Genomic DNA, 26592 nt, shown 5'->3' with positions numbered 1-26592 from the left:
GGTGTAGAGATTACTTAAAAATAAACATTTCTTAAATGAAATATGTTAGGGGAGCCTGACTTGCTCAGTCCATTGAGCATCTGGCTTCAGCTTAGGTCATGAACTCGCAGTTCGTGAGTTCCAACACAGAACTTCAAAATGGGGTACTGGACACCTCTGAAAGACCAAGTACATGATTGGATGGAAATGCTCAGCAGCCCAACCTCTGGGAAGAGAAAGGAGTCTGGCTGGGTATTGGGTTCAGTCATATGGCCAATGATTTACTCAACCAAGTCTAGGTAGTGAGCCCTGATTAAACCCCTGGAGAAGCTCCTGGGAGCTTCTTGGTGGGGGACAAAAGCTACTGTATGGGCAGTCCTCCTCCCAAACCTTACTCTATGGATGCCTTCATCTGGCTCTTTACTGCTATCCTTTACAGTAAGATGTGAAATGACAAAGCTAAAACAATTTAGTAACAAGTTTGCTGTAATTTATTCCAGGGAAGACAACCCTTGATTTGGGGGAGGACAGAGCCTCTCATACAGTAAATGGAGTGCTCTTCCTGAGGGATTTGGGGCAAGATTGAGTTTTAGAAGAGGCAGTACAGAAACAGGTCATGACTGGCCAAGAGATCGGGGATTTCCTTACAAGACCTGCTGTTTTCCAGGGTAAGGTCCACTAGCTGAAACTGAGTTGGAGGATTATGATTGGTGTATGTTAGGTTTCCTTCTGATGTTTTCACATAAGAGTAGGCTGACTTAGGTTTAGATTTGTGATGTGGGTGGCCACTGGCATGGCCTCCATTTTTGTGGGTCCCAAAATACGAGTTAACTTTATCAAGGATTACCATACAGATAGCACTTTCCAAGTTCTGTGAGTCTTCCCAGCAAATATTGAAGCAGAGAGGCTTGGAGGAAGCCTTAAATTTGTAGTTGGCTGGAGATGCACAGGTATGGGAATGCCTGACTTGTAACTGGTGTCTGAAGTGGGGGCAGTGCCAGGAAGGACCTTGATCTTAACTTCTGGGGTCTCTACTAACACCAGATAAAGTCAGAATTATATTGAATTGCATGACACCCAGTTGGTACCGGAGATTTGGTGACAGGCTGCAGGAGCTCTTTCAGGTTTGGCTATTATGTCCCTTTGATATGTACATTTTTTTTTTTTATTACTTCCTTACTCTTAACATTCTGTCACTTCAAGATCCTCTAGGCTCCTCTTGTATTTTCCCTGCTCCTGCCATAGAATCAGCCATAACTCCAAGGAGTCTTTTTCTTAGAGAATTGTTAGAGACCAAGATGTGGGTGCTGAGTGTTCTCCTTGCTACTGGGATGTCATTGCTCTTAGACTCTCTGAGTAGACCGCCCTGGGAATTACCTGTCCTCACACAGATCTGTAGTTTTCTCTTTGCCATTTTATTTACTTATCTACAGCTACTTCTGTGCTCATAGTGATGCCCCCGACTCGGATCCTGTACTTCAGAGTTCATTTTAGCCTTCTCCCCTTGCTTTTCTGTACCTGTCTGTATTTACCAAGCACTATGGCAACATATGCCTTTGAAGAGTTTTGTGTCTATTCCTCCACGCTCCCATGCTCTCTGCACACGAACTATAATCCTCTCCCTCTGGCCTCATTTGGACCCTGCTCTATCACTCTGATAGGTTACCCTGAAACCTATCAACTCTGCCCCGTTCGCCTGGACTTGCAGTGGCAATGCTCACAGTAGTTTAAGATACTGCATGTGACAAATATCGTTAGGGGTTGTTGCAGGGATGGAAGAAGTAAAAAACATGGAAAGTGCTCCCCATTTTTAGGCATCCAAGGTCAGAAGATTCCTGAATTCTTCCATCATGTGAGAATATTGTCAAGACACACACGTGCATGCAGACTGTTTGAATGTAATTACATACACAGGACTAGGAATGTGGGAGTATGGGCAAGTGTGTGTAAACGTGTGTGCTTGTATTTCATGAGTGAGTGCATGAGTGTGCGTTTGCTATGGAGTGTATGTGAGTGTGAGGGCATATAGCTGTGCATTTGAGTGTTATGTTGCTCACATGCATGTGTGTTTGCATCTATATGTAATATTTATGTATGAGTGTGTTTGTGCACACATCATGGTCCTCGTCTGTGACTTGGATATGGGGAGTATTTGATTATGTATTTGTGTGTAGTGAAAACCAAAGGGATTAATTAGGATTCTCATGTCATTCTGGTGAATGTAACTCTTTATGATTAGGAAATAGATTTCATTATCCCATCATATTACTTGCTCTTGAAATTACTTTGATCTTAATATAGCCATTCTATTTTTTATAGCGTTTATCTTTTGTACAGGATTTTATTTTGTGTTCTTAATTTGTGAAGTGAATTTCTCATAGGATATATTGTGTTGCCTGTCTTTAAAAAATCCAATGGTCAGGGATGGCTGGTTGACACACATGGTTATTGGTATAAGACTCTGCATTTCTTTCAAGTCATAATCTCATCATCACAGAGCCTCCTTGAGTGTCTCTCTCCTTCTCTCTCAAAATAAATAAAACTGAAAAAAAAATCCAGTGACAATTTTTGCTTTTCAATAGGGCCTTTAGACGATTCCCTTTTACAGATAAATACAGATAAATTGTTTTGCTCCTGCTTTTATAAAGTCTCCTTTCCTCTATTCCCTGTCTTCTTTGAAATAACTGATTTTTACAGATGGTTTTAAATCCTTTACTGTGGTTCACTGTTGTTAGCTCTAAGTATTGCTTTTGTTTGCTTTAGGGGTTATCCTACACAGATGACCACAGTATACCTTCACGTGCGTTTATACTTCTTCATACAGAGCATCCGACCTTTCCTTTCCACAAAGACTTCCATTTCTCCACTCCTGCCCTGTGCTACCATTAGTATAGGTTTCTTTTACATATGCTATACACATATACACTACACTGATAGTTTATTTAACGAGGCTTAAAAATAGGGAAGACGGTTTTTATTTACCATATAGTTACTATTACTATATAGTGCTCTTAATTCCTTTGGGTAGATCAGGAGTCTGCCACCTACAGAACATGAGCCAAATGCAACCTACTGTCTGTTTTTAAGTGAAGTGTAACTGGAATGCAGCCACACTCATATTTAGGTGTTTTTGACTCAATAAGGACATACTGGAAGAGTGGTAACAGAAACAGTGTGCCCTGCAAAGAATAAAATATTTACTATATATTCCTTACATAAATATTTGCCGACCTCGCACATAGTCCCATTCTCATCACATCTGATTTAGTATAAAATTGGAATATGAAACATACTGAAAAGTCAATTTTATAGCCAAAATATTAGGCAACGCTGACAAGATTGGTCTCAACTGGAAGAACAAAGCTAGGAATAACTGGGAGTTACTAGGTCTTGAATTAGTGAGGAAAACATGAATATGTTTTATGCGATATTGTTACTATTCAATTTGTAAGTACAGTATTTATTATATGTAAAAAAAATTTTTTGATGATATTGACACTGAAGATATAACTGGGGCATAAAAGACCCAACTAGTATTACTTGGTACACATTCGTAAGTGGAAGAAGCAATATACCCTTGTCTGGGTATAAGCGTAGACAACAGGAGAAGTATGTATCTTAACAACTCCTGGGATCAATTCCCTATACAGTTTTCACAAACGGTATTTAGCAACTTTCCATTAATTCATTACTCCACCCCATGGCTGTGTTCTCTTGGTAGGGGTAAGGCTGCCATAAAGAAATAGGTCTGTGTATGTTCCAAACAGGTCATGGTTTGGATCTATCACATATACTCTTTAGCCTTCTGGGGAGTTTTGTTATTAAAATTTTTAAAATTCTAACTACAAGGAGTCCATAATTTTAAATATCTCAAGTAGAAACTTAGCCTCACATTTCACCAAGCCACACGCCAATTGTAGATTTTCCCAATCCACTATAAACATGTTCCCATTTGGGCAATTTTCTGCCTCTTTCCTCCACCCCCTTGCCCTTCCTCATTGGTATTTGCAGGATACACTTTCAGTGGTTCTGCTCAAAGATGACCTCATCATGTGGGCATTGCCTGAAAACATTGTTTAAATTAGGAAACCCTGTGATCTATCATTGTACATGCACATGTTTATGGTACTTACCACTATCATATTTTATCCTTATAGACTCAACTTTATAGAATATAAGTTACTTGAAGACAGGGAGTTTTGTTTCCTGCTAATATCAGTGATTAGAATAGTTCCTGACTGGTAGAATGAGCAAATGCATTTTATCTGTGGAAAGTAAAAAGTTACTATAGTGCATAAGGTCAGAGACTAAGTTCACATGCTCAACTTTCTACCCTAGCATTCTGAACATCCGTCATAAATTCTGAACCTGTATTTTGTTTGGTTAACATTTTGAGTTTTAGACAGCACGTGCCAAACAGCTATAACCCATCCGGGAATGAGGATGCCTCTTGTAGCTCTTCTACACTACAAAATGTCAAATTCAGGATTCTCTCAAATGCTCCATTCTACTCTCAATACAAATATTAATCTTATGGGTCACATAAGACAGTTCTTATTTGTGAGTGACAGACCTCCTGGAATCAGTGGCTGAAACAAGGTGGTTTATCATTTTCACATAACAGGAAGCCCAGAGATGCAGGTTGGGATGGGCCACCTCCTTTAGCACTCAGCACTCTCTCTCCTTACAGCAGGATGGCTGCTGTATGACCAAGAAAAATGAATGAAGGGTTCCTGGGTGGCTGAATCACTTAAGCCTCTGACATTGGCTCAAGTCATGATCTAGTTGGTCAAAACTTCTAGTCCAACATCGGGTTCTGTGCTGACAGCTCAGAGGCCGGAGCCTGCTTTGGATTCTGTGTCTCGTTCTCTGTCCTTCCCCTGCTCGCAATATGTCTCTCAAAAATAAATAAAAACATAAAAAAATAATAGCACAATTTTAAAAGGGTATTGGGGGGGCAGTTGGGTGGCTCAGTCAGGTGGCTTTGGCCAACATCCCAGAGTTGTGGGATCGAGATCTGTGTACACTCTGCACCAAGCGTGTAGCCTGCTTAAGATTCTCTCCCTTTCCCTCTGCCCCTGTCCCCCACTTGTGTGCACTCTCTTCCTAAAATAAATTTAATAAATTAAAATCAGGATATTGGGGAATTTTCAAATTTCATATTCACACCTAAACAACAGAAGGTAAAAGAAAAAGATGGTAAAGAAAACATTTGGAGACCAAACTTAAATATACTCCACAATAGTATTAAATGAAAAAGTAGTCAAGGATAACAGGATGACAGATTTAATCACTAGACTTTTTCTTTATCCTGTATGTATAATATTGCACACAACCCATCACCAGTGTCATAGGTGTTCCAAATCAGTCAAAATTTATTAGTCCTTAGTGTTTTCTGAGTTACAGATGTCTTTCCTTTGAAATTTATTAATTTAACTTACCTGAATATAACACTAATTTGCAAAGTTTCAATACAGATATTCTGATTCTTGAACCTTTTTAAAAAGTTTTTTAAAGTTCAGTTATTTTTCCACACTCAGTGTGGAGCCCAACACAGGGCATGATCCCTTGAACTGTGAGACCAAGACCTGAGCCAAAATCAAGAGTTGGAAGGCTCACTGACTGAGCTGACCTGGCAATTCCTTGATTCTAGTACCTTGGGAGAAAAACTGAAGCACTGATTTTGAGATTCCATTCGTTGCTTTCTCCCTTAAAGTGACAGATCTACAAAAGGCTTGGAGTTGGAAAATATTCTCTCGGTTTTGAATAATATTTTAATAGACTATAACTTAATAGAAAAAGAACCATGACATCATACAAGTCTAAAAATGTCTTCAGTAATTGCTCTAAACAGTTATTTCACAGCCATTTTCCATAATCAACTGTGTGGTGGGGCTATGTGTGCATCAGGAAAAAGCAGGTAGTAGTTAGCCTGAGGAAGATTGTGGTCTTTCCCAACCAAGTCAGTCAGGAGTAAACTTCAGTTTTGTATTACTGGGTCTGACTGTACTTTTGATGCCCGACTGATACCTATGAAGCAGCATTACAACCTCTTACTATTCTGCCCATTTGGGCAAGAAAAGCGAATAATGAAGCCGGAGAGGACCCTCCCTTGGCAGTGGTTACAAGTTCACAGTGCCTATGAGTATCATCACCCTGGCCCCACACAGATGCATCATAACAAAGTAGTCACCATTCCCTGCTTTGTCCAGCCATTTTCAGAACTCGAGAAGTCTGCCCTGCTCTCCTGAGTAAGCATCAGTATATAATTAGCATTCTCCTAACACTTCAGTGTATGCAGTCAACATTCCTGACATCTGAACATCCTGTTCGAGGAGTAAGCACAAGTGCAAATGAGCAAAAAATGGTTTAGAGGCTAAATATGTGAGATTTCTAGTATCAAACAAGATTCCCATTGTGTTGTCCATTCTTGAAAGTAAACTCACGACAACTTATCTTTTCAAATTATTCCCTGAGCAGTCCAGCACAAAATATTGTGACCTTTACCCTTACTTCTCAACTTTTCTTTTAGTTCCTAATACTTTTCACATGCTTGCTATTTTTCTAATTTCATTTAATGTAAAGGTGCAAACCATGGGTCTCATTTCAGCACAAAAGGCAGGGAGAAATAGAATCATATGATGTATACTCATGAATGGGGAGGCTGGTTGTAGAGGGTGAGAGTTTGAAATTGCATTGCTATGGTATTTCCCTTAGAGCCACTAAATACTATAGGATATACAATGGGTGGGTAACTCTCAAATTCAACTTATGAATATATATTTCCAAAACTATAGGTTTAAATATAACATGAAAATTACTACAGATGACATTCAACATACAGAGCTTAAGGATGTATGATTAGTGTTCATTATGAAATTCCCCAAAGAAGTGTGATGCACACAGGATAATAAGGCACAGGATTCATTTAGGTTTACACAAAAGCTTATATTTTACTTACTTAGATATGAGAAATAGGGTATCCTAAAAAAAATGGAATCAAAATGCAATTTCAGTGCCCAAATTTGCGTCTTTTACAAGCATACTACTTCTGGGTGTATTTTTGTTTTGTTTTTTGAGAGCACAGGTAGCAGAGAGTGGCAGAGAGAGAGAAAGAGAGAGAAAGAGAATTGTAAGGAGGCTCTACACTCAGTGGAGACCCCAACGTAAAGACTGACCCATGACCCTGAGCCAAAATGGAGTCAAGTACTCAACATACTAAACCACACAGGCAATCCTACTTTGGTTCTTTTGATTTAAATGTCCTCTAGAACCTTCTCTTCAGTTTCCAAAATGAAGACGAATTTTTACTCATCCATGATATATAATAGCTATTACCTTTCAAAAGAAGAGACCATTGCTCACTGTCCATTTTCTCTAGTACAAATGCCATCCCAAGTAACCCATCGTTACATGAAAATATTCTCTCAATGTCCTGACCTACTGCTTCATGGTCAACTATCTGATAGAGTAATTCTTTCCTGTAGTAATCAACAAAGGTGCTCAATCGTACCAACAAATCCAGAGAAGGGGCTGTGACCACAAAGAAAACATTACAATTTACGTAAGAGTTTTAGGTTTATTCCTTGCCACTCCCTATGCTCCCAAATGTATATAGTATAGTCTATCTTAAACTTAGCATACCAGTTTTCCTGGGTATATAAGTATGACTAAGCCCCTCACCCCCATTGAAGAGGTTCCATTCACCATACAGATGCTTTCTCTGAGACCACCACTATGGTTGCCAATGAAACACATATAATGAAAGTATAACATCAGTGGAATCCAAACTTGAGGTTATAAGTCATCAATAATAATGTAGTGTCAAAAAACCTCAAATAATTGGGGTGCGTGGATGGCTCAGTCGGTTAAGCATCCAACCTCAGCTCAGGTCATCTTGTGGTTCATGAGTTCAACACTCCAGTCTGGCTCTCTGCTGTCAGCTTAAAGCCTGGAGCCTGCTTCCGATTGCCTCCCTCTCTCCCCCTCTCCCACTAGATCTCTCTTCCTCTCACTCTATGAAAAATAAAAACATTAAAAAAAAAAAACAGAAACCTCAAATAATTGAGTAAAAAATGTTAACCTGGCAAGCTAAGCCAAAAGAGCATGTGACTCTTGCTCTGGGGGTTGTGAGTTTGAGCCCCATGTTGTGTGCACAGAAGAAAATAAAATCTTTATAAAATATTTGAACAGAAGATGATTAGGTCTTTCCACAGATATACCTGTACCACTGACACACCATCTCATGAGTTTTAAATCATTTTAATTTTCTGTGGAACTTAACACCTAAGATTGGTTAATCCTCAAAATAGACCTACTTCTCCCTAGTGTGAAGGTTTAAATTGTAGTCCATTGAAGAACTGGCTAAACAAATCACCGCCTTCATTATACGTTAATGTTCCTGTCCAGCATGAATTCTTCAGTATTTCCTGAGGTAAAGACATTGACACATTTATATGGTTTCCGTGTTATGTGAATTCTTTCTAGACCACAAAGCACAAAGTTGTACATTTTGTTTTCTTATCACTGCAAGTCTGTACCTCCTAACTCCATTGACCTATTTTTATCCCCTCCCCAATGTGTACATTTTTTATAACCCAGATCACACCTATTTTATTTGTACGGTTTTTCTCTCTAGTAGAAATTACATTCCACAACTTAAAATAAGCTTTGGATAAGCCCTGCCATACATTCCTTCAGTGTTCTTCCTTTCAGAGGCTTCTATTCTCCAATCAGGTGAGTTGTGAACCCTGGTTATGAGATTTCCCACTTATGTTAGTTCCATATGGTTCCTCTCCATGATGGAATCTCTGATGCTGAGCGAGTGTTGAACCCTTGCTCATTTGTTTTTTTCTCCTATGAATTCTTTGATGCTCCCCAAAGCTTGAGCTTTGAATAAAAGCACTGCCACACACATTAGGTTCACACTGAGTAAGATGTGAATGCTCCATAAAGGCTTTTCCACACTAAATACATTTGTACAGTTTCTCTCTAGTATGAGATCTCTCATGACACCAAAGGTGAGAATGTTTGATAAAAGCCTCATTACACATGTTACATTTGTAAGGTTTTTCTGCTGTATGAATTCTCTGATGTGCCATAAGCCTTGAACAATGGATAAAAGCCTTGTTATACACATTACATTTGTGTGGTTTCTGCCCAGTGTGTATTTTCTGAGGCCCAGTAAAGTTTCCAAATTGGGTAAACGCTTTGCCACACTCATTACATCTGTTAAGGTTTCTCTCTAGTATGGATTTTTCTGTTAACATGTGAGCACTCAGCAAAGGTTTTGCCACTCTCACTACACCTGTAAAGTTTCTCTCCAGTAGAAGTACTCTCATGACTACAAAGGTCTCAATGTGTGCTAAAAGCTTTATCACATTTAGTACATTTACAAGGTTTTTCTCCTGTACGGATTCTCTGAGGTGCCAAAGGCCTGACATTTGGATAAAAGCCTTGTTACACACATCACATTTGGGTGGTTGCTAGCCAGTGTGTATTTTCTGATGATTAGTAAGTTTTCCAAGTCGGGTAAACGCTTTGCCACACTCATTGCATTTGTAAGGTTTGTCGCCAGTATGAATTCTCTTATGACACCAAAGGTGTGAAAATTGGTTAAAAGCCCTGCCACATTCATTACACTTGTAAGGTTTCTCACCAGTATGGATTCTCTTATGCTGAATAAGATGTGAACTCCTCCAAAAGGCCTTGCCACAGTCAATACATTTGTAAGGTTTCTCACCAGTATGAGTTCTCTCATGACGCAAAAGTTCTGAATGGTTGACAAAAGCCTTACTACATTTCTTACATCTACAAGGTCTTTCTCCTGTGTGAATTCTCTGATGTGCCACAAGGTATGACCTTTGGATAAAAGCCTTGTCACACACATTACATTTGTGTGGTTTTTCCCCAGTGTGTATTTTCTGATGCATAGTAAGATTTCCAAATTGTGTAAATGATTTGCCACACTCTTTACATTTGTAAGGTTTCTCTCCAGTATGCATTCTCTGATGATTTGCCAGGTTTGAATTTTGACTATAGGATTTGCCACTTACGAAACACTTATACACTTTCTCTCCTGTATGGACTCTCTGATGTGTAGTGAGTTTTGAACGCTGGGTAAAGGCTTTGCCACACTCATGACATATGTAAGGTTTGTCACCAGTATGAATTTTCTCATGACGCCTAAGGTGTGAAGATTGGATAAAAGCCCTACCACATTCATTACATTTATATGGTTTCTGTCCTGTATGGACTCTCTGATGTTTAGTGAGTCTTGAAGCCTGGGTAAAGGCTTTGCCACACTCATTACATTTGTAAGGTTTGTCGCCAGTATGAATTTTCTCATGACACCAAAGGTGTGAAAATTGGTTAAAAGCCCTGCCACATTCATTACACTTGTAAGGTTTCTCTCCAGTATGGATTCTTTTATGCTGAGTAAGGTGTGAACTCCTCAAAAAGGCCTTGCCACAATCAATACATTTGTAACGTTTCTCACCGGTATGAGTTCTCTCATGACGCAAACGTGCTGAATGTTTGATAAAAGCCTTATCACATTTAGTACATTTATAATGTTTTTCTCCTGTATGAATTACCTGATGTGCCTTAAGTCTTGACCTTTGGATAAAAGCCTTGTTACACACGTTACATTTGTGCTGTTTCTCCCCAGCATGTATTTTCTGATGACTACTAAGGTTGCCAAATTGGGTAAACACTTTGGCACACTCATTACCTTTGTAAGGTTTCTCACCGGTATGGATTTTCTTATCTTGAGTAAAGCTTGAACACTCAACAAACGCTTTGCTACATGCATTACATTTGTAAAGTCTCTGTGCAGAAAGAATACCCTCATGATTCATGAGGTTTGAGCTCTTGCTAAAATCCTTCCCACATTCATTACATTTATAAGATTTTCCTCTGGTGTATCCTCTCCTGGCTTGGGCAGGTAACAAATGATAAATCTTCCTAGATTTATTCCAAATGTTTTGGGTCCTGGGAGGAATTCTTTCAAGTGGTGAGACTGAGGAACCATTGCTGACAGACTTCTCAGTTGGATTACTACATTCATACATTTCCTCCTCACTGTCAAATCTCTGGAGTTCACCCAGGTGTGCCTGCAAACTTAATCCAATTCTATTTTCCAAGCAGTTTATATACTGGTTTCCAGAACCACTTACATTACTGTCCTGTTGTAACAAAGTCGTGATGAATGGTTCATTATTCATGACATACTGGTATGTATTTTTTCTCACAGAAACACTCTGCTTTTCAGGAAGAGTAACTGAGGGCTGATTAAGTGGCTGATCTTTCCTACAAGTGAGATTTTTGTTATGAGTCAAAGGCACTTCTTTGTAATTTCTTGCATGATCTCCCCACCGATTTTCAAACTCATGCCTATTTTCCCAGACTTCCTTGAGATCAAAATTCTTGATGCCATGGCTTTCATTTCTCTCCAATATCACTAAGTGGTAAAATTTTCCTTTATAAATGTCCTCTACTGGTGACAATTCCTTGAGTGCAAATCCAGGAGAAAGGCTTCCTATCAAATAGAGTTGGAAGATAAATATTTTATACTAAATTACATAATCACATACCTAAATAACACTTTATTATAAACAAAGGATGTTAACCAACCATGGTCTTCAAACACTACTGTCATATACAATGTTTTTGAGTTCTCTTTTTATAACGTTTTCCATAGTAACAATTTCTCTGATTTTGAGGTAATTTTTCGAAACACATTTTACACTATCCATATTTTTTGGACACATAACTGGATAATTAAATGAAACTTCATGATTACTGACCCCATTTATACAATGGCTATTTTATAACTGTGCATGAAATTATAGAGTTGTCTCTCTTCCTTAATTCTTAATCTTTATAAAAACGTGTTTACCTGAACCCAATATCTCATAATTCAGTGATGCTCAATGAATCTTTCATTCCTTCTAGTAGGAGTTCCTTATGGAATGTAAATCCTGTCTTTACATCTCCAAGACAAACTGCTTTAGAATTCCAGAGACTACTAGTTTGTGTAACTATGGTTACTTATTAACTTAACCCCCTAGATCAATCAACATGTAGGTTGTAACATACAGAGTCTTTAAATATCTTGTTTCTTTCATCATATGCTCACACATTAGTAAACCCACAGTATAATTAACCGCCAGATCAAGCTGCTGTCCTGAGCAATTCATACACATGTCCTCTGTGTATGAATAGGGTTCCTTCTGCAGTACGGAGGGCAGGGGAGTCAGGTGCTGTGTAAACCGAGGTGCTTTGTTGATCAAAATTAATATACCAGGATATACAAGGGTGGTTTGTTTAGCTCAATGAAACATCTGAGGAAAGGCCAGGACTTGGATTCAGAAAAGCAAGAGTGAAGCATTAAGAAGTAACTGACCATGTGGGGACAGTGCTTGTGCTTGCACATCTATGGGAATATGATTGTGGTGTAAATTAAAAGCAGGACCTTGGGGAAAAAGAAAACACATTCAGCAAAAGGCATAATACTGATGCATTCTGTAAGAACTCATACTATGGGCATGAAGCAAAGGTGGAAAACATTCAACAGTGAAACAGTAGGGGGTTATAGGAAAACTGTACAGTTATATCTAATTCAATATTTGCTCTAAAAACTATCAAACTAAATATACCAAGACTTCGCTTCTAGGTATATACTCAAGACAATTATATAATGTATACATGTTACAGGAGACACGTTTTTAAGGTTGTTACTTATAGAGAGAGATACTGAGAACAAGCTTGTGAATGGGGGAGAGGCAGGGAGAGAGAGAGAGATTCCCCAGAAGTCTCCACACTGTAAGCGCACTGCCCAATGTGGGACTTGAACTCACTAACTGTAACTTCATGACCTAGGCCAAAAAAAAAAGAGTCAGATGCTTAACCGACTGAGCCACCCAAGCCCCAAAATAATATATCATTATAGAAAAAGCTACAGCAAATCAGGTTAATGATACTGCTGGGACTAAAGCAGGAACTTTAAAAAATATGTTTCTAAGATATCACAAATTCTTAATTTAAAGAATGCCATAGGATCAGCTGCGGGGCTAAGTTGGTTAAGTGTCTGTCATCAACTCAGGTCATGATCACAGAGTTAGGACTTCAAAGCCTGTGACACGCTCTGTGCTGAAAGCTCAGAGCCTGGAGCCTGCTTTGGATTCTGTGTGTCTCTCTCTCCGCCTCTATACTGCTCATGCTCGCTCCCTTGCTGCCTCTCTTTCTCTCTCTCAAAATAAATAAACATTAAAGAAAAGTGGTAACTTTAATCAAGGAAAATATGTGTTGTAACAATTAGATATCACTGCACATTTATGAGAATGGCCAAAATCCACAAAACCAACACCAAATCCTAGTGAGAATGTGCAACTATAAGAACTCTCATTCATTGCTGGTGGAAATGCAAAATGGTACTCCCCTTTGGAGAAGTTTGCACTTTCTTACAAAACTAAATGTACTCTTAAATATGACCTAGCATTCCCACTCCTTGGTATTCATTCAAAAAAGTGGAATATTTCTGTCCACATGAAAACATATCCGCAAAAGGGAAAATCCTAAAATTTCTATGGAGCCGCTAAATTCCCGAATCGCCAAAGCATCTTGACAAAGAAGTACACGTTGGAGGCATCATGTTCCCTGATTTCAAACTCCCGGACTACAAAGCTATAGTCATTAAAACAGTATGGTATTAGCATAAAAATACACACATAGATCAACAGAACAGAATAGAGACCAGAAATAAACCCACACACATGCTCACTTAATTTACAACAAAGGAGACATGACTATAAAATGGGGGAAAGTATAATCTCTTCAATCAATGGTTTGGGAAAAAGGGACAGCCAGAGGCAAAAGCATGAAACTGGACCACTATCTGACACCATACACAAAAATTAACTCAGAATGGATTAAAGACTTAAACCTAAGACCTGAAACCATAAAACTCCTATTAAGAAAAGTTAGGGGTGGAGGGCTGGGGTGGCTCAGCTGGATAAGCTTCTTACGTTGGATGAGGTCATGATATCACGGCTTGTGAGTTCGAGCCCCATGTTGGGCTCTGTGCGGACAGCTCAGAGCCTGGAGCCTCTTAAGATCCTGTGTCTTTCTCCCTCTGCCCTTCCCCACTCAACACTCTGCCTCTCTCTGTCTCTCAAAAATAAAATTGAAAAAAAATTGAAAAAAAAAAAAAAAGAAAGAAAAGTTAGGGGGTAATGAGCTCCTTGACACATGTGTGGGCAATGATTTTATTTTTAACTCTCTACACCAAAAAGGAAAAACAAGAAAAGTAAAAAAGGTGGGATTATATCAAACTGAAACGTGTTTACACAGCAAAGGAAACAGTTTTTGAACAAAATGAAAAGGTATCCTACTGAATGGGAGAAACTATTAGCAAATCATGCATCTGATAATGGACTGGTAATCTAAAACATTAACAAAACATGCTCAAATAACCCGATTTAAGAAATGGGCACAAGATCTGAATAGACATTTTCCAAAGACTTAGAGATGGCCAACAGGACCATGAAAAGGTGCTCAACATCATTCATCATCAGGGAAATGCAAATCAAAACCACAATATCGCTTCACACCTAACATTAGAATGGCAGTTAGTAAAAAGACAAGAAACAACACGTGTTGTCAACGGGTGGAGAATGGTGTAGCTAAGAGAACTACTGTGTGATCCACCAATTCTACTGGGTATTTATCTGAAGACAACAAAAATACTAACTCGAAAAGACAGAAGCGTTCTGATGTTCACTGCAGCACTATGTATAACAGCTGAGATACGAACACAATCTAAGTGTCCGTTGATGGGTGAATGGATAAAGATGTGTATATACAACACAATATTATCTAGCCACTAAGCAGAATACAATCTTGCCATTTGTGACAACAGAGATGGACCCTGAGGACAATATGCTATGTGGAATGAGTCAAAGACCACTGCAGTATGATTGCTCCTATGTGTGCAATCTTAAAGAAACAAAAACCCATTAGATACAGAGAACATATTGGTGGTTGCTACATGCAGGTAGCTGAGCAGAAAAGGGTGAAGGTGATCAAAAGGTTAATAAACAAAAAAGAGGGCTGCCTGGCTGGCTCAGTCAGTACACCATGCAACGCTTGACTTTGCAGTTGAGTTCAAACCCCACTCTGGTTGTAGAGATTACTTAAAATCAAAAGTTGCTGCTGCCTCTTGAGTTCTTAAACAAACAAACAAACAAAACCAAAAAATATCAATATGGTGCTTTTGGTATACCAGGAATGCAATAACCATCTGTGGAATGATACATGTTTTTCCTACAGAAAAGCTAACTAGGTATCACCAAGCTGAGCTGTATTTACACTACATCTACTTTTGGATTTTCACTTTTTGGAATTATCCACATCATGACTTCCTCCTAATTAATGCACAAGGGAGCAACCTTCAGAAGCCAGGATGGCCGAGGAAAGACATAGACTTTTATCTACTTTATTAGACAGATGCTACAATTTTTGCGTCTCCTAAGAAGTTCTCCCCAGAATACAAAATGGAAATGGAAAGTGAATAGGTCCTGGGGTTTGCACTACAGAGGCCTCACCTCTGACCTGTACGGAATGAGAACCAAGAGGGATCAGGGAAAAGACTCCTTAGGGACAGCCATCTCAGTCCCTCTCAAGCCACAGCACCAGTATGGTCGGAGGGGCTAGGTAACAGTGTTGTAGGTATTATCACTGGAAGTTTAAACTTCTACACATCTGATTTACTCGTTTGAATAACAGAATGAGAAGTGTGTGTGGGGTGGGGGAGGATTTCCTTTGAAAGCTCCTAAGAAATAAACTTGTATTTTCCCATAGATCCTTCCCAAACACTATTTACTGGAGCAATTTACTCTCTGCCCTTCTGAGCGGACTTGAGCTCACATTCCAATACATTCACATCCCCTGTCTGGATGTTTCCCTATCCTCACTTCATGTTCCACAGTCCAGGGCTCTTTCTCTTCTTCCAAAACCAAGATGATATTCAGCTCAAGAAGAGATTTCCATTCATAAAGAAAAACAGAACATGATCTCTTCTGCTCTTCCAGAACACGTTTCCAGCTCTTGGTTCACCAAACAAGAAAGAACATTCATTTTGCTTGGTGTAGAAACCACGTATCTCAAAAATTACTCAAATGAGTGCCTGTGTGCTTAAGGATTATTTTAGGTGTGCAGACATCTGGGTTTTTTCTAAGAACTACTCAACCAACACCCTTACGAGGGTAAGACCACAGAATCAGAGATTTAAATAAATTCACCACGAGGTTTCCTTTTCCCCCCAACTTTAAATAACGTTATTGTCTCTGAGCTTCATCTTTAAAGATTTCAGCGAAATTAGACTTTGCTAAGAATATAAGCGTTTTTATATCCTATTCCCCAGACTCCCAGATTGTTATTTAAATTCTAGTTACTTAACAGAGTGTAGTACTGGTTTCAGGAGTAGAATTTAGTGATTCATCAGTTACATACATACAACGACCAGGGCTCCTCATCACCAGTTCCCTCCCTTACACTTTTCTGACTGCTAAGTTCTGCAACCACATCAACAAGCAGGAATGCAGAACTTCTGAAGGAAAGGGAAGTTAGAGTCCATTTGCCACATTATGAACCCTTTCCACTCTCAATCCAAAACAGCTGCAATCACTCCCTTAAGAACAAGGAATTGGAACTCTTATGATCAAAACAGGGGCTCTCAATAGAAAATGCACAGCACACAGATAAAAGTAATTACCGACTTCTGGAGGCAAGTTATCCTCACCCACGGAGACCAGGTTCCTGTAGTTCTCCAACATCACGTCCCTGTACAAGGCCCTCTGAGCGGGGTCCAGACACTCCCACTCCTCCTGAGAGAAATCTATGGCCACATCCCTGAAGGTCAACTGTCCCTGAAAGGAAAACACATTTCACCAAATGGACAGGGAACATGTTCTTATTTGACCAAAGACAAGAGAAGCACAGATGTGTAAAGACTGATTTGACTAGAGTGAGGGTTCTTTGATCTGTGTAACATAATTTTGAGTTACAGTGAACATAAAATTAGCTACTTGAAAATACCACTAGGGGGCAATTATTGCATTCAAATATTGCACAAACATCACCTCTGTCTAGATCCAAAACTTTTTTATCAGCCCCATAGGAAAGACTTTACCCATAGTAAAGCAATAGGTGCTTCCTATTGCCCAGTCCCTGGCAACCACTAATGCTTTGTCTCTGTGGATTCACCAATCTTGGATCGTTTCATATATAAGAAAAAGGATCAAATATGTGGCCTTTTGCATCTGCCTTCTTTCACACAGAATCATCTTTGGGGTTCATCCACGATATAGTATGTATCAGTGGTCCATTTCCTTTCTTCTGGCTGCAGAATATTCCATTGCAGGAGTAGACCATATTCATTCAACTACTGTAAAGCATTTGTTTGTTACTACCTTTGGCTAATATTACTAAGTTCCAGTAAAAGTTGTGTTTGGATGCCTGTTTTCAATTCTTTTGGTTATATACCTAGGAGTGGAATTACTGGGGCACATGGTTTAATTTTTTCAGACTCTGTCACACTCTTTTCCACAGTATCTATGTTTTTATAGCAACATGTCATGATTTGAATTTCTCAACCTGTTTATTTTTGTGGTTTCATAATAACCATCCTAGTGGATGTGAAATGATAGCTCAGTGTAGTTTTGATTTTACATTTTAATAATGACTACTTTCATTGAACATCTCTTCATGTGCTGGGTTCATTTGTGTATCTTCTATGGAGAAGTGTCTATTAAAATCCTTTGACCGTTGTTCAAATTGGGTTCTTGGTATGTTGGTTGTCACTTGTGTTAAGTTCTTCATATATTTTAGGTTCTAGATGCTTAGTAGATATGTGTTGGCAAATTATTTCCTCCCATTTGCTAGATTGTTCCACTTAGGTGATAATGTCCTTCACCGCACAGACGTGAATAATTGAGATGATGACCAATTTATCTACTTTGTCTTTTTCACTTTTGCTTTTAGGATCATGTATAAAAATCCACTGTCAACCCTAAGGTCATGAAAATTTACCCCTATGTTTTCAGTTAAGACTTTTATAATTTAGGCTCTTACATTTAGTCTTTGATTAGTTCTGAACTGATTTCCTTATATGGTACAAGGTAGTTTCAATTTCATTCTCACAGATATCTAGATATGTCAGTACTATTTAAGAAACTTTTCTTTTTCCATTGTTTTCCGCACACTTGGAAAAAAGGAATGGATTATAGATGTATGGGTTTATTTGTGGATGCTTAGTTCTGTATCTTTGATCAATATTTCTAGCTTCTGATGCAATTATACTTTTGATTATTCCAAGTTATTGTAGAAGGTTTGATGTCGGGAATTGTAGGTCCTCCAATTTTGTTTTTTCTCATGTTTATTTTGGTTATGTGGCGTCCTTACCAATTCAATGAGTTTTAGAATCACGATTCCCACTTGGGCAAAACATGTTGGGATTTTGCTGAGGACTGCAGTACTCTTTATATCGCTCTGGGGATCCCTCTGTTTTATGGTCTTCCAAGCCAGAATCACAAGATATCTTGACATTTACTTAGGTTTTCTTTAATTTTCCTCAGCAACATTTGTAGTTTTCACTCTGTATGAATCTTCCATTTCCCCGATTAATATTATTCCCATTTACTTTCTTGTTTTTGTAAATAGAATTGTTTACTTTCCATTTGTTGATTGCTACTTTAAAGATATGTAACTGAATTTTGATTGTTGATATTGTATTTTGTAACTTCAATGAATTCATTCTAAGTCTGAGGATTCTTTATTTCTAAATAGGTGATCATGTAATCTATGAATGGAGATAGTCTGATTTCTTATCTCATTTTGACATATTTTATTTATTTTTCTTCTGTAATTTCTCTGGTTAGAACTACCAGGAGAGTGTTGACTAGTGGAGGCAACATGGAGCATGCTTGTTTTCTTCTTGGTACTAGGGGGAAGTTTTCAGGAGTTCACCATTGAGTATATGGTTAGTCACGGAATTTTAATAACGCTTTTTCAGACTGAGCCAGTTCCCTTCTACTCCTAATTTTTGACTTTTTGTTGGACACAGTGTTTTGTATGTGTCTGTGGAGCCTAGCTGGTTTACAGTGCTGCTCACTGCTTTATAATTGGTATCTGGTTGTTCTAGCCATTATTAAATACGGAGCATTGTGATCTCCAACCACTATAGTAGAACAAGCTTCTCAATGTTTGCTTCCGAAACTTGGGGGCTTTGTTTCTATGTAAGTATTGTTTATACTTGTTTTATCTTCCTAATGGATTGGCCCTTTTTTCAATATATGTTCTTCAATATCTTTGATGACTATTTTACAACTTAAACTCTATTTGGTCTGATATCTATATAGCTCCCCAACTAGGTTTCATTACTATCTGCATGGAATATCTTTTTCCATCCTGCTGTCAACCTATTTGTGTATCTAAAGCGAGCCTTGGAGCGCCTGGGTGGCTTAGTCACTTAAGCGTCTTACTCTCCGTTTCAGCTCAGGTCATGATCTCACAGTTTGTGGGTTCCAACCCAACACTGGTCTCCGGGCTGACAGTGCAGAGCTTGCTTGAGAGAATTTCTCTCTCCCTCGCTCTCTCTGCCCTTCCTCCACTCACACTCTCTCACGATCAAAAAATGCTTTGAAAAAATAAAGTGAGCCATATGCAGACATAGAGTGGAACCATTTGAAAAATTCCTTTCTCTTTTATTGAAGAGTTTAATTTAGGTACATTTTAAATTGCTACTGGTAAGAATTATTCTAACATCTGCTGTTTGTATGGCTAATATTTTGTTACATAATTCCTTCCTTCTTCGGGTGTCTGTGCGTGCATACCATTTTGATGGTCTATTTATTTTTCTGTACATTTTCAAGTTATTTTCTGAGTGGTTATCCTGGGGGTTATAGCTTACATATTAAACCACTAATATTTGAATTTCAGTTGATGCTAAATTAGCTTTAATGCCATACAAACAAGTGCTGTTATACATTCTCCCTTTATGTTGCTGTCAAAAACTACTTCATAAAAGATACGAACAGATGTTGCACACACTCAAGAGCAGATTTTTCTGATTGTTTTACTGTCTCTTAAGACATGTAGGACAAAACGAGTTACAAAACAAAAAGACAATAATTAGCTTTTATATTTACTTATGTAATTACCTTTACTAGCATTGTTTACTTGTTCCTATGGCTTTGAGATACTGCTAGTTTCTATCCATTTCAGCCTGAAGAACTCCACGTGGCATTGCCTATAGTCTAAGTCTGTAAGTGTGAACCCCCTCAGCATTTGTTCATCTAGGTATCTCAACTTCACTATCAATTTTGAAGTATAGTTTGCCTCGTAAGGAATTCCTGATACGGCTTTTTTTTTTTAATTTTTCAATCTTTTAATACCAAAGGAGACGGATTCCTGACCTCCACAGATTCTAACAAGAAACAGACCATTAATCTTATTCAGAATCCCTGTACATGAGAAGTTGTTTCTGTCTTGCTACGTCCCACACTCTATCTTATAAAACTTGACTGATTATGTGACTGCCAGGGATCTCCATGCATTGGACCTAGTTGAATTTCATTGAGTTTTTTGGGCGTGTAGGTTCTCTTTGATAAATTTGGGAAGTTTTCAGCTCTTCTTTCTTCAATTATTCTTTCTGCCCTTCCTTCTAGAACTCCTATTACGTTTATAGGAGTATTAGTTATAGTGTCCCAAAGGTTTCTTTGCCTCTGGCCATTTTTCTTCTTTTATTCCCTTTTATGCAGCTTTATTCCCCTCTCTCCTCCTCACACTTGACAATTTCAGTTAACCTCTGTTTAAGTTCACTGATTCTTTACTCTTTTTGTCCATCTGCTGATGAACCCTCTAGTGAATTTTCAATTCTGGTGTTTATACTTTAACTCCAGCATTTCTATTCCATCCTTTTGCTATAATTTCTATCTCTTTACTGATATTTTCTATTTGTCGAAACATTGTTCTCCTACTTCTTAGTTCTCTTCCACGTTTTCCTTTAGCTGAGGATGGTCAAGACGGTTGATTTAAAATCTTTATTTACTAAGTGGAATGTCTGTGCCTCCTCAGAAAGACCATCATCAACCTGGTAATCATGCTTAAAAGATGTACAATCTTAAAACATCCTTAGAAGTCTGTAGTGAAGTCGGCCTGCTCAGAAGCAGCCACCGTGGCATTCTTTGAAACAGTAAGGAGTTTGAAAAGACTCATGTATCTTCATTTAGAGAAAGCTCCCATGAGGATCTAAAAAAGCAGTTATTTCTTGTTGACTTTCATGAAAACGACTTCAAGTCATATGGCATGTAAAGATACCAATTGGCAGAATAAAACAGGATTAAATATTTACAGTAGAATATATTCTAAAATCATACTACAATACAAAAATGCACGTTTGGAAAATAGGCACGAAAGAGAACATCAGTTCTTGATGAAGAAAATCTGTGATGCTTCGTGGAAGACATGAAAGGGAAGAGGAAGTTTTACTTCTTAGTTTCAAAAATGCATTAGTGTGTGAAAATGAACTGCAAAAATCTATACAACTGAAGTTTAATACATACATACAAAAATAATAAAATTTAATAATAATATGTAAAATTAAAATTGAGCACCATCCTCTGTGATGACAGAAAGTTCTGCTATGTCTGGCTAAATTATACACATTTTTCTCTAAAAACTGTACAACATATAAGAGTTCCTAAAAGAAACCATGGTCTTTAAGAGATGGATGTGCTATCAATAATTTATACATTTACTATTATATGGAGAAATAGGTTCTAGAATCACTTATACTTACCTAAATGGGTTAAGAAAGCTTAGGGCAGAAAGATGCCATCACAGAGCTAAAGCACTCAGGGTTAAGTCATTAAATAGAGAAATGCTTAGGACAGAAAGAAGCCACAATTGAGCAAAATCACCCGAGGTTAGTTAGCAAGATATTGTAATGGGATACTGAGTAACTTTGTATATCATCTGCAGAAAATTACTTTCCATCTGACACCAATCTACTAATGTACTTTAATCACAAACTGCACTTACACCCCAGACCCTTTGCTTCTTACCCACACAATTTAATGATTCCTGTCTGACAGTTTTGTCCACATTAACACGTGTAAGATCTTATTTTCTTCACATTCACCATGTGTGTAGTATCTTGGGAGCTCAATAAATACAGAGATGAACCCCTGTTGGGGCCTCCTGTCTCCTCCCGGACATTAGCCTCTCTCGTATTCCATTCTAGGTCTGTTCTCTTCCTGGGCAAGAGAGAACTCAAGGCTCATAATCTTTGCCAGATGGTGATCCCGATGGGATAGAAATCGACATGATAAAAACCGAGGTGACCAAAGACCATGTGATAGAAGGTGACGTGAAGTCAACATGATTAGAAGAAAAGCCGTCGTGACTAAGAAGTCGACGTGAAGCAGGGGACGTGTCTAAGAAGACAATGTGGTAGAACACAATGTAGCTAGAGGCCAACGTGGCTAAGAAGCGAATGTAACTCAGGGACTGCAGAAAGTCACAGAACGACTAGAACTCTACAAACAGAAAAAGTGCATGGGTCTACAATCTCTCCTGATGAGGTAAGAGAAAAGCAAAACTGTATTAGGATTCACTGCCGTGGAACTTTTGAGAGAATTATTATGGGAGACTCCCTATCCCTAGAACAGAAAACAACAAATTCATACAGCACTTCTTAAATTACTAATGGTTATCCAGCAACACTGTCCTTGGTCTCCTGAGCAAGGAACCTTCGACTTAGACATTTGGGAACGAACAGGTAAGACACACTAAAGGAATGACATATGGAAGACGCCAATGTTCTGCCTGAGTTATTCTTATATAGTCTACTGTCCCTATGGCCATTTTCCCCCTGAGCACAGAAGATGTTTATGAAGATTAGACCACTGAGAGTAAATAAAAACTTTTGCCACGGAACCTAAACCTCCTTATTGTCAGCCAGCCCCTTCAGCAACCCTACACCCTGAGAATGCCAACTCCCCACTTTGTCAATGGGAAAAATCTAACCTGTTAAAGGAACAAAAGATTCCTTCTGAAGACATCCTCACTCCGATGCAACAACCTACTAAGAATGCCCTTATGGTGTTTACAGACACCTCAAGAAAACTCACAAGACTTCTTGCCTTTAGAAAACTGGAAAAAAATGGGAACACATATTATAAACTGAACCAGGGTCTACCTAATATTCATAACCGCAAGCCATATCATGACCTATAGAAACCTTTTCCCAACCTTAAAATTGTCTGAGATGTCAACATACCAAGACCATCCACTTCAGACTTCCTCACCAGTGTTTCAGGTAAAAATTAACCATGGGGAACAAACTGTCTTAGGGGGACCCAAATGTAAGTTTGTTGGTTTGAAATGGACCTGTTAATCAAAGGTCAAATAAGCTCATGTTACAACTTAAAGTAATTGGAAACTTCGTCTCACAGGTTTCATGAGTCATTGTTACACTAGCTTTCAAAGGCTTTAGTAACTCGAAAACTTTTCCGTGCAGGATAAATTGGGATTGAATTTGTTGGGAAATCTAGGCCTTTTCTAAATAGGATGGGATGCTAAATCACTGATTACTAAGTAAGGCTCATCTGCTTTCAGCTTCTTATTGCAGGGAAAGTGAGGATATCGGGGTCTGATGGTAAACACACTTGGTGGTATACAACTTTGAGTTTTTTTCTAACAAATTTTCCAAAATTTAAATTGTAAATGAAGTCTTTTTGACCAATTAGACTTCTTTAGTATGTTAAGTTACTCTGGAAACGTGAAACAAATAATAATCCTTAGGTTACACTTGAGTAATGCTACACCTATTATAGAGATTATATGCAATTCCTAGCTTTAATATTTTTTGGCATAAGGTCATCACTTGATATTCTGATAACTGAAGTGTTATGTGCCACAGAAGTAACTGAATTTCCTTCTCACCTGCATTAGATCTTTTAATCATGTCCATTTTTGAGTCTTTTTTGTCATAGTTTTGCGACTCCTGTTGGAAGACTTCTTCACCGCTATCACTCCCAGTAGACAGATGATCCTTTATACTCAAGGAGGCTGTTTCCCCTGCACTGTCTTTCCTTTTCCTAACTCTGCTATACCTACCCCAACTTACCAATGTTGCCCCTAGGGATGGACTCTCTATGACCCTATTCAACAAGAAGAAGTTATACAGGAGAAGACCATTCACCCTCAGCAACCTTCAAGATTTTAAGAGTCAAAACTTTCACAGGGAACAATGTGGAACAAAGGAAGAAGGAAATGGCAGATAAAATTAAAATTCCCTACAATCCACAAGGACAAGCAGTTGTAGAATGAGCACATTAAAAAAATATGTTAAAAACAACAAAAAAGGCAGAATTACCCATGGTTATCTACATTACAAGCTCAACTTCTCCTCGATCACACTAGGATCACTCTTACGTTTTCAAATCTTGACCCTCAAGGACTAACGCAGCTAAGCTCCATTTTCCTAAATCCCATAAACCCTCTCACCTATGGTGCCAGTTCAAACTTCTCACTTGGGTCTGAGAATATGCTTGTATTCTTTCAGATTCTGGACCTCTGGGGATTCCCTCTTGGTTGGTGAAGCCATATTATAGCATGGGGGAGACCCCCAGAACACCTTCCCATCAACCGGGACTTCCAGAGAATGACTCAGAATGAACGACCACCGCTCCATTTTCAGGATGGAAGAAACCACTTCACTGTTCCTCATCCTGAAGTCGCTCCACAAATGCAATTCCTAGCTCCTCATATAACATGAGGGAAGCCTAAACGCCTGTCAAACCAGGCCCACTTCCTCTTACAACGCAGTGGTATTGCCTACACATCTGATCTGCATCTGATGGCAATGATCTCCACCACTGGTATTAAGCAGGCAAAGGCATTTCATAGGCCTCTTAATCATGGGGATCCAAGCCACAGTAAGCGTTACAGCCTCTGCTACCATTGCTCGAATTAGTCTTCAGCACACTATGAAACTGCACATATACTTAACCCAGTTATGGTCAACACTATCAAAGAGCTAATAAGCCAAACTTCTACAAACAAATAATGGCACACCTCAAAGCCCTTATGGCTGCCATCCAACTTATAGGAAAAAGACAATAGGTGCTAAACCTCCATTATAACTCTGTGAAGCGGAACACTTGTACGATGTCTCCTTTTATGCCATTGCAGAATCACTCTTCAAACCTCCAACAGCAAAATATGGATCAGGTAGCCATTATGACAGTCCTCACACGCAAACTTAAGATGAAAAAAACCAAAATGGGGAGCCAGGGGGAAATAGGTTCAAGAATCCCTTAGACTTCCACAAACAGGTTACAAAGCTTAGGGCAGAAAGCTGCCACCACGGGACAAAAGCACCCAAGGTAAAGTCATTAGCTAGAGAAAAGCTTAGGGCGAAAATCTCCCACCATGGGGCGAACGTGCCCAAAGTTAGCTAGCGAGATATTGTAATGGGATCACGAGTAACTTCTCACAGCACCTGCAGGAAATTCCTTTCCATCTGACCCCAATCTACTAATGTACTTTGGTCACACACTCCACTTGCCTCCAGACCCTCTGCTTCCTACACACACAAGTTAATGATTCCTGTCTGATGGTTTCTCCACGTTCATGTGTGTAACATCTTGTTTTCTTCATGTGTACCACATGTGTAATATCTCATGAGCTCAATAAATACTGAAACAAAACCCCTGTTGGGGGCCCCTGTCTCCTCGCAGGCGTCACCCTTTCTCGTATTCCATTCTGCATCTGCTCTCTTCTGGACAAGAGAGAACTCCAGTCTAATCGTCTGTAACACTGTTTGACATGTAAGTTGGTTCTACACTTGAAAACCAATTGTGTTAATAAACCAAGACACCCTCTCTACTTCTCATTCCTACTTTCAACTTTCTATTCTATTCCAAAGTATTAATATCGTGGAGTCAGAAGCACAATGAGTCCCTGGTTTAACATCAAAATGCATTTGTAAAACCGGATGAAGTAAACTTCCATCACTCTTATTTTCCAGGGTTCCTCAGGTACTTTTGCACGTTAATACATGACTTACATACATAATCTCTTTAATCCTGGTTTATATGAGCTGAAAAAGGAACCAGGAGGGATCTCTGAAGAATCCTTCCTGAAGAGACTAAAGAGCTAACTCCCTATCTCCAGTCCTAGCCTGTGTAGAACATTCCCAGGATGACCACCTAACAGGTACCTCTTCCTAAGTTCCCCATCACTTGGTCACAGTTAAGATGAAACATGCATGGAGAGGAGGGGACATTGGGAGAAAGCCCTGGGTGTGAGTAAACAACTCAGGCAGGACACCTCACAGACAGACAAGATTAACAAGCCCAAAGTGACATTTTAGGAAGAAAAATCAACAAAAAATGGGATTTTACCTGGAAAAGAGCCATTCCTTCTTTTTTCCCCCTTCTTCTGGTCTTCTTTCTCAAGTAAGGTTATACTGTGTGACAAAAAGGATGTTGTTTAATTTTCAGAATCAACATAACCCCATCCTCTGCCACAATATACATATGGGGA

General features: G+C 38.8%; 2 protein-coding genes across 2 annotated transcripts in view; one reads left to right on the top strand and one right to left on the bottom strand.

The window, feature by feature from the left end:
• Positions 1 to 26592, top strand: part of LOC106972991 (zinc finger protein 677-like) — a 433591-nt gene that overhangs the window by 183575 nt on the left and 223424 nt on the right. The window lies entirely within an intron of this gene.
• Positions 6913 to 26515, bottom strand: LOC113592416 (zinc finger protein 677-like). Its single transcript, XM_027037073.2, has 3 exons — positions 26451 to 26515; positions 16754 to 16907; positions 6913 to 11518 (listed from the first exon to the last, which is right to left on the bottom strand). The coding sequence occupies exons 1-3, from the start codon at positions 26463 to 26465 to the stop codon at positions 9465 to 9467; spliced, it is 2223 nt and encodes a 740-aa protein (XP_026892874.2). The 5' UTR covers positions 26466 to 26515; the 3' UTR covers positions 6913 to 9464.

This window comes from Acinonyx jubatus, chromosome E2, assembly GCF_027475565.1.
Source record: "Acinonyx jubatus isolate Ajub_Pintada_27869175 chromosome E2, VMU_Ajub_asm_v1.0, whole genome shotgun sequence".
NCBI classification, from domain to species: domain Eukaryota; kingdom Metazoa; phylum Chordata; class Mammalia; order Carnivora; family Felidae; genus Acinonyx; species Acinonyx jubatus.
This window is presented reverse-complemented; position numbering and strand designations above follow the sequence as displayed.

Excerpts from the sequence above, each read along its gene's own strand:
- LOC113592416 (XM_027037073.2), bottom strand. Across the intron at positions 11,519-16,753 it reads TAACTTGCCTCCAGAAGTCG|GAAGCCTTTCTCCTGGATTT; the intron begins GTAATTACTTTT and ends TCTATTTGATAG.